Source organism: Cnephaeus nilssonii (assembly GCF_951640355.1).
Source record: "Cnephaeus nilssonii genome assembly, chromosome: 8".
Classification (NCBI taxonomy): domain Eukaryota; kingdom Metazoa; phylum Chordata; class Mammalia; order Chiroptera; family Vespertilionidae; genus Cnephaeus; species Cnephaeus nilssonii.
The window spans coordinates 53,076,619-53,085,750 of record NC_137079.1 but is presented as its reverse complement, the minus strand read 5'-3'; the positions used below and the strand labels follow the sequence as shown (position 1 = coordinate 53,085,750).

General features: G+C 39.9%; 1 protein-coding gene across 1 annotated transcript; it reads right to left on the bottom strand.

Annotated features, from left to right (window-relative positions):
* Positions 1–6,207: 6,207 nt before the first annotated feature.
* On the bottom strand, positions 6,208–6,573 carry LOC307103954 (ribosomal protein uL24-like; the record flags this gene model as incomplete). The annotated part of the gene is made up of 1 exon (XM_079778548.1): positions 6,208–6,573. One exon carries the CDS (start codon positions 6,571–6,573, stop codon positions 6,208–6,210), a length of 366 nt encoding a protein of 121 aa, XP_079634674.1.
* Between the last annotated feature and the right edge of the window lie 2,559 nt (positions 6,574–9,132).

The following is a 9,132-nucleotide window of genomic DNA, read 5'->3' as shown; positions in this document are numbered from 1 at the left end:
TTTTGACTCTTTCTCCACCCTCTTCTCCTCTGGCAAACAACAGTTTGTTCTCTATATCTATGATTCTGCTTCTGTCATTTGTTCATTTGTTGTGCTTTATGAATTTCACTTAGTGAAATTATATAGTATTTGTCTTTCTCAGTCTGACTTATTTAACTTAGCATAATACCCTCTAAGTCCATTCACATTGTTGTAAATGGCAAGATTTTGTTCTTTCATATGATTAATATTCCATTATATTCTTTATCTATTTATCTGATAATAGATACTTAGGTTGCTTTTATATCTTAGCTATCTATATATATAAAAGGCTAATATGCTAAGTGTCCGACCGTCCAACTGGTCACTATGATGCACACTGACCCCCAGGGCACAGACGCTCAACGCAGGAGCTGCTGAGCTGCAGTGACTTGGCAGCAGCGATTCTCAAGTGATGCACCCCAAAACCATAGAGGAGGGAGCCCAATTCCTCGCAGGTCTATGCGATCCTACCTTTGGCCATGGGTTATGTTGTTGCTGGGGCTGTCGGGCCCGGATCTGGTTTACTGCATTCTTGGTGTTTGTGTTCCACACCCTTTTACGACAGCAACTTTGCAGAGTGCCCTCTTGCACTCGGGGATGTCAGAGAGCTGATTTTGGCCTGATCCCCGCAGGCCAGGCTGAGGGACCCCACCTGCCAAGGGACTCCGCTCACTCCCCAGATGCCAGGGAGGGACCAGGGGAGGGTGGCTTCAGGGCGTGTCCATCCCATCTCGCCCAGTCCCACCCTGCCGGCCACCTTCTAATTAATTTCCTTTCAATGTGCATGAATCCGTGCACTGGGCCACCAGTTGTAAATACTGCTGCAATGAACATAGGCCTGTATGTACCTTTTCCAATTAGTGTTTAGTTTTCTTCAGATAAATACACAGAAGTAGAATTGATAATACTATTTTTACTTTGTGGGGTGGCATCTGTCCTGTTGTACATAGTGGCTGCACTAAATAGCAGTCCTACAACCAGTGCACCAGGGTTCTATCTCCTCTAGATCCTAGCAATACTTGTGTTTGTTTTTTGTTTTTTATTTTGGGGGGTGGGGTGGGGTAGGGGTAGGGAGAATAGCCATTTGAAAGACATGAAGTGATATCTCATTGTGGTTTTGATTTACAGTTCCATGATGGTTAGTGATGTTGAGCATGTTAAGCATCTGCATGTTTTCTTTGGAAAATTTAGTTCCTTTGCCCATTTTTTAACTTAAATACTTATTTATATTGTGTATTATGGTTTTTTTATAATATATTTTGGATATTAACCCCTTATCAAATATTATCATTTGCAAATATCTTCTCCCATTTAGTGCATTGCCTTTTCATTTTGTTAGTAGTTTCTTTCACTACACAAAATCTTGTTAGTTTCATGTAGCCCCATTTGTCTAGAGCAGTGGTTGGCAAACTCATTAGTCAACAGAGCCAAATGTCAACAGTACAACGATTGAAATTTCTTTTGAGAGCCAAATTTTTTAAACTTAAACTTCTTCTAATGCCACTTCTTCAAAATAGACTCGCCCAGGCCGTAGTATTTTGTGGAAGAGCCACACTCAAGGGGCCAAAGAGCCGCATGTGGCTCGCGAGCCGCAGTTTGCCGACCACGGGTCTAGAGCAAAGAAAAGTTTCAGCAAATCTTTATCATATGACATGAAAGGAGAATGTATTTATATGTGTGTATTGGGAAGAAGTGTCATGAAGCTGTGGATGATGCACTAAAAATGTTTCCATATAGTCATAGAAGTTTAATCAGATGCTAATGGTTAACTTAGTTTTTCCAAATGACTTTGACAAGATTTCTTTAAAATATACATTTTATGTAATTGCCTTTGTGGAAAATGTATCCCTAATAATTTATACTTATTGCCTCTGCAAATATTAGTGCTATAATTTCCTTCAGGATGTTTACCTCTTACTTTTCTATATATGAATATATTATTATTATTATTACAGCAATTATAGATATACAATAGTTCATAAGATGTAAAATGTAATTAGATATATAAAATATAACTAAGTAATTAGATATGTATATATAATTATACTTGATGTAATTAATCAACATATTTAATATCTGATAATTATATATTATGGATTCCTGATTAATTTATTTAGTAAAGGAGAAAAAATTTCTTCAATTGCTTGTATTTTCTTTAAGCAACATCCCAACTGGTTTATTGTGCATGACAGTTAACAAACCGTAACTAACTCAAGTCTAATCTCCAAATGTGCTAGTGTCTCCATTCCTGTCAATCCCCTGAATTTATAACACCAGCTGTCCAAAAGGACAGGTTAATGATTGTTGATGAAATAAACCATATTCTGTCACAACTGAATGCTTCTGCTGCTTTAGGTGAAGAGGGATATAGGATCTGAAAATGGTGATAACCCATTGTATTGCATAAATCTTGCCTTCCAACATCTGTCAGAGGAAAACAAACACAAAAGGGAATATTTGAGATATCAAGGATGATTTCTGCATAAATGTTTCCTAGTGTTGTAAATGGAAAAATGTATGTTAGTGCTTTATTTTATTTCAGACACTAATTAATTGGGTCATATGCAGTAGTTTAACAATAAGAACAATTTCTATACCAATGTTTTTCTTCCATAATTCTAGATTTGAAAATTAATTTACCCATTTTATTAGTATTTCCTTGGTAAAGCAAAATATAAAAAAGGACACGGATCAATGGAACAGACTAGAAAGCCCAGAAATAAACATACATATATACAGTACATTAATTTACAATAAAGGAGCTGAGAATATACAATGGGGACAGGACAATCTCTTCAATAAATGGTGTGGGGAAAACTAGACAGACACATGTATAAGAATGAAACCATACACAAAAATTCAAAATGGATCAAATATTTGAACCTAAGACCTGAAACCATAAAACTCCTAGAGGAGAACATAGGTGGTAATTATTTTAACATAGGCCTTGGTGATGATTTTTTAGACTTGACACCAAAAACAAAGGTAAAAAAAGCAAAAATAAACAAGTGGGATTACATAAAACTAAAGAACTCTGCAAAGACAAGAAATGATCAACAAAAACAAAACAGGCAACCTATTAAATGGGAGAATATAAATGCAAATTCTGTATTTAATAAGTAATATCCAAATATATATAAAGAACTCATACAACTGCCCTAACCGGTTTGGCTCAGTGGATAGAGCATCGGCGTGTGGACTGAAAGGTCCCAGGTTCAATTCCGGTCAAGGGCATGTACCTTGGTTGTGGGCACATCCCCAGTAGAAGATGTGCAGGAGGCAGCTGATTACATATTATTACAACAGCCCTTGATAGGCCCTTGGAATTACAACAGCCCTTGGAATCAGCATTAACTGACAAAAAAAACCAACAACTTTCTTCTAAGTCATCTAGGCCGACGCTCTATCCACTGAGCCAAACCGGTCAGGGCGACAGTTTAATTATGTACTAAGATAAAGTCTTAGTGAAAAACAAATGTTCTTTAGTTAAAAAAACAAAACACACAAACACCTACAATTAATCCAATTAAAAAATGGGCAGAGTAATTCAGTAGACATTGTCCAAAGAAGGCATACAAATGGCCAACTGACACATGAAAAGATGCTTAATGTCACTAATAACCACAGAAGTGAAAATCAAAACCACAGTGAGATATCACCTCACACCTGTAATAATGGCTATTACCAAAAACACAAAGGTAACAAATGTTGGCGAGGATGTGGAGAAAAGGGAACCCTGTGCACTGTTGGTGGGAATGTAAATTGGTGCATCTACTATGAAAAACTGTATGGCGGTTCCTCAAAAAAATTTAAAATAGAACTACCGCCCTAGCTGATTTGGCTCAGTAGATAGAGCTTCGGCCTGCAGACTGAATGGTCCTGTATTTTATTTCAGTCAAGGGCACGTGCCTGAGTTTCAGGCTTGATCCCCAGTGTGTGTGTGTGTGTGTGTGTGTGTGTGTGTGTGTGTGTGTGTGGAGTGGGGGGAGGGGAGGACGGACAGATGTGCAGGAGGCAGCCAATTAATGATTCTCTCTCATCATTGATGTCTCTCTCTCTCCCTTCCTCTCTGAAGTCAATAAAAAATATATTTAAAAAAGTAGAACGACCATGCTATTGAGCAATTCCATTTCTGGATAATTATTTTGGGATAATTATCTGAAAAAAAGGAAAACCACTACCTTAAAATGATATGTGTAACCATGTACCCATGTGCATTTCAACATTATCTATGATAGCCAAGATATGGAGGCAAACTAAGTGTCCATCATCAGTGGGTGAATGCATATATGTATATACTAGAGGCCTGTTGTATGAAAAGATTCGTGCAATAGGCCTTCCTTCCCTTGGCTTCCAGCACCCATTTTCCTCCGTCACCCAGGACCCAGGCCTTCGCTCCGGCCAGAGTCTGCTGTCTTCATCTTCGCTGCAGACTCCAGAGTCTGCAGTCTTCGTCTTCACTGTAGCCAGAGTGCCGATCCTGTAGATCCCTTCACCCCTGCCCTCCTTCACATAGCAGGCGTCCTGTCCCGCTGGGCCACTCCACGCCTGGAGCAGCTGGGCTGCCACCATCTTTCTCCTTCTAATTTGCATATTCCCTCCTGATTGGCTGGTGGGCGTAGCGGAGTGATGATTAATTTGCATGTTTCTTTTTTATTAGTGTAGATAATATGTGTATAATGTATGTATGTATGTAATATATGTATGCAAGTATGTGGTATGTATGTGTATGATAAATGTATGCATGTATATATTATAAGTGTGTATAATATGTGTGTATATGTTATATGCATGTATGATATATATGCATGTATATGTTATATATGTGTATAATATATGTATATATATGATACATGCATGTGTATGATATATGTAATGGGTTATTATTCAGACATAAAAACGAATGAAATCTTGCCATTTGTGATAAATGAATGGAACTTGAGAGCATTATGCTAAGTGAAATAAAGTCAGAAAGAGAAAGCCAAGTATTTTATGGTCTCATTTATATGTGGAATCTAAAGGAAAACAACATAAAAAAAAAGCTCATAGATACTCAGAAGAGATTTGTTGTTGTCAGAGACTGGCAGGAATGGTAGCTTGTGGGTGGGTGAAAAGGGTAAAAAGGCTTAAAAAAGTACAAACCTCCAGTTATAAAATAAATTAGTTATGAGGTATTAATATACAGCATGATGGCTATAGTTAACACTATATTGTATATATGAAAGATACTAAGAGAGTAAATCTTAAACATTTTGTGGTGGTTTTTTCACAATACATACACATTTTAAATTATGTTGTACCCCTGAAACTAATATAAGGTTGTACATCAATTATATCTAAATTGAAAAATGACCTCCAATTATTTTCCATTTAAAAATTAAAATATTTTATGAACCCTATATGGTTTTGCAAAGCAATGTCACCCTAATAAATTCAATAAAAACAATAGACTATTTTAAATAAAGAAACAAAAATAATTGCTGCCTCTTTTTTAAAAAAGGTAATTGCTATTAAAAAAAAAGGAAAAGAAGAGACAATAGAAAAAAGACCTTTATTATATGTTTATATAATACTAGAGGCCCAGTGCACAAAATTCGTGCACGGGGATGGGGTCCCTCAGCCCAGCCTGTACCCTCTCGAAATCCGGGGCCACTGGCTCTAACCACTCACCTGCCTGCCTAATTGCCCCTAACCACTCGCCTGCCTGCTTGATTTCGCCCCTAAAACTCTAAAAGCTTCTTCTTTTTTTATTTTTAATGTTTATATTTCTTCTTTATTTTTTATTTTAAAATTCAAGCTTCTTGAGAACATGAAGAATTTAACATTATTCCATATTCCTTACAGAGAGCTAAACATGGTAAACATAGCAAATACTTAATACTTATTGGCTTCTATACAAACACTTTCCAACCATGAATGTTTTATTTTTATTTTTTTAATTAAGAAACATTACCAATTTTTATTCATAAAATTCATCCAAACAGCAACAATAGATATTCAGAGCCACATATAAATAACAAACTAGGGATGAAACAAAATATTCCAGAGACATCTTGAACAATTTTAAAGGAATACACACCAGGCTAAAAACCTACAGCTAAACCATGGTTACACAACAGGTTACATTTATTTCTGCATTTTCTCAATAAGTCCTTCCTTATATTTGCCTTTCTCTTTTCCAACTTGTCAAGATATGGCTTTGTGTTCAAGAATTTTTTTCCAATCTTTGTCCAGTTTTAGCCTGATGATAACCACCTTGCTGGAGTGAATGCCCACATGGACAGTTGTGCCATTACCTTTCTTACACTGCATCCGCTCGATGTAGATGACATATTTTTTTCTGTACACCTGTACTACCTTTCCGACTTGCTGACCTTTGTAGTGTCCTTGAACCAACTGGACCTCATCGTCCTTGTAGATGGGCATGGAGCGGACATTGTACTTCTGCTGCAGCTCCTTAGAGAGCAGGGAAGACATGATCTCGCAGCACTTGTGGGAGGGGGCACTGAGGTGGCGTTTGCGGTCCGAGGACACGAAGGGGTTGAACTTCATGGTGACCGTCTGGCGCCAGAACTGCTTCCCAACCAGGAAAGTAGAGTGCTCAGATTTCAGGCATCAGGTGCTATTAGCAGGATTTATATACCAACTAAACTCTAAATCTGAGCTCTCAACAGTCTGGACAAACTGCCCTTCACTATCTCCAAAGTTTCTTATTCATCACTATCCCATTTTCCTCTGTTTCAAACCAAGGTAACAAATGAAACCTTTAATTCTGATCTTGCTCGCCACAAGGGAACAGCAAACCTCAATCAAAACAATTTCCCACTGGAAGTCACTTCCAAATACTGCGAGACTGAGGACTATAGGGCTGACTATGTACATGCGCAATAACAGGTTCATATTCTAGTGGTAGGTGCCCAGGTGTCCTCCACAATCCCACAATCCTCTGGTCACATACTTCTGTTTTTTCTAGCGCCTCCTTAAGCGGTGTTTCCTTCAGTCATGTTGCAACGTCCAGAGCCTGGAGAGAATTTTTCTGTTCTTTGGAGTTGATAGCTGTTTGCTATTTGGAATCAGTGAAGTTTCGGGAGCACTGCCGCTGCCATGAACATGTCAGTCCCAAGCGCACTCATGAAACAAACACCCATTCAGTCCACTGCTGGTGCTGTCTTGGTTTGCAATGAGAAAGATACTGTGCTGAGCTGTTTTCCAATCAGATCTTCCTCTTCCTTCCCAAGCACACTCCAAACCTACTCCGGGCGGCTCGAGCTCAGCATCTGCGTCATGGCTGTGCTGCGGCACAGAAGGGGCCTCTGGGGCAGCGAGGTCACGTCCCACCGCGGACCATCAAAAGCGGGGGAGCTGGGTGCCTGTCCACTCAGGTACCAGGCCTTTCAGAAGCCTCCGATGGGGCGGAGGCTTCTGAAAGGCCTGGTGCACCAGCGGACAGGCACCCAGCTCCCCCGCGATCGAAAGCAAAAGTGTGGGAGCTGGGTGCCTGTCCACTCAGGCACCAGGCTTTTCAGAAGCCTCCGCTGCACTGGAGGCTTCTGAAAGGCCTGGTGCACCAGCGATCAAAAGCAAAAGAGTGGGAGCTGGGTGCCTGTCCGCTCAGGCACCAGGCCTTTCAGAAGCCTTCGCCGCGCTGGAGGCTTCTGAAAGGCCTGGTGCATCAGCGGACAGATACCCAGCTCCCCTGCGATCAAAAGCAAAAGCGTGGGAGCTGGGTGCCTGTCCGCTCAGGCACCAGGCCTTTCAGAAGCCTCCGCCGCGCCGGAGGCTTCTGAAAGGCATGGTGCACCAGCGGACAGGCACCCAGCTCCCCCATGATCGAAAGCAAAAGCGTGTAGGGGACCCTACACGTGCATGATTCAATCATGCACTGGGCCTCTAGTATATATATATATATATATATATATATATATATATATATATATATACTGAGTGGCCAGATTATTATGCATTCAGAGATCATAATAATCTGGCCACTCAGTGTATGGAGAGGTTTTCATGTGCCAAACCTGTTGCCAAACACAGTAATTAGGTTATTTTTATTTCTTTAAAGATGAACAATACAGCAACAAAATGAGTATCAGTTAAATACTGCTCCTATGGTTCATGGAAGATGAAACAGCAAGTTAGAGGTACCATTGTTCTTTAAATCCAGATTTTTCTAATCCAGAATCTGGACTATAAATCACTGTTTATTATGTCACTGAAGAAATGCACAAAACCACAGATTATTTTGTGTGTTGTACTTTGTGCAGCAAATGATAGAATCTCTCTTTGTGATGGATGTGAATGCATACTCAATAGGCTTGTACCCTCAGGTACTACCACAATTAGGCTACAGGGCCTTCCAGAAGCCAATCATAATACATTCTCAGAGCTCATCTGCCAGACTGTGGTTCCAGAAATATTGGCAGATAAGTCTAAGCTCCACAGAGCTCTGTTTCTGGTTCTCATCTTAAATGGAAGACAGGGTGTTTGCACCATGGAGGGTGTTGAAAACTGTCATGACTTGTTGTATCTACCCCCTCTGGTGAATGCATCTCCTTTTTGTTTGTTTATTTGTTTGTTGTTTTTTAATCTGTACTTTATTGTTTTATTTTTTATCTTTATTGTTGAAAGTATTACAGATGTCTTTTTTCCCCCCATTGATCCCCTCCACCCAGCCCCACCCCTCCCAGTCCTTCATCACACTACTCTCTGTGTCCATGGGCTATAGTATGCATATAAGTTCTTTGAATAATCTTCTCCTCACCCACCCAGACACACCCCATCTTCCCTCTGAAATTCATTAGTCTGTTCCATGCTTCTTTGTCTCTGGATTTATTATATAAATATATTTTATTGTTGATAGTATTATAGATGTCTCCCACTCTCCCCCCTCCCCGCACTCTAGCCCCCCTCCTTCCAGCCTTTACCCACCCCTCCCAGGTCTTCACTATCCTATAGCCCATGTTCATCGGCTATGCATATCCTATATAATAAAAGGCTAATATGCAAATCGACTGCATGGAGGAATGACCAGTCACTATGATGCACACTGACCACCAGGGGGCTGACACTCAACGTAGGAGCTGCCCCCTGGTGGTCAGTGTGCCAGAA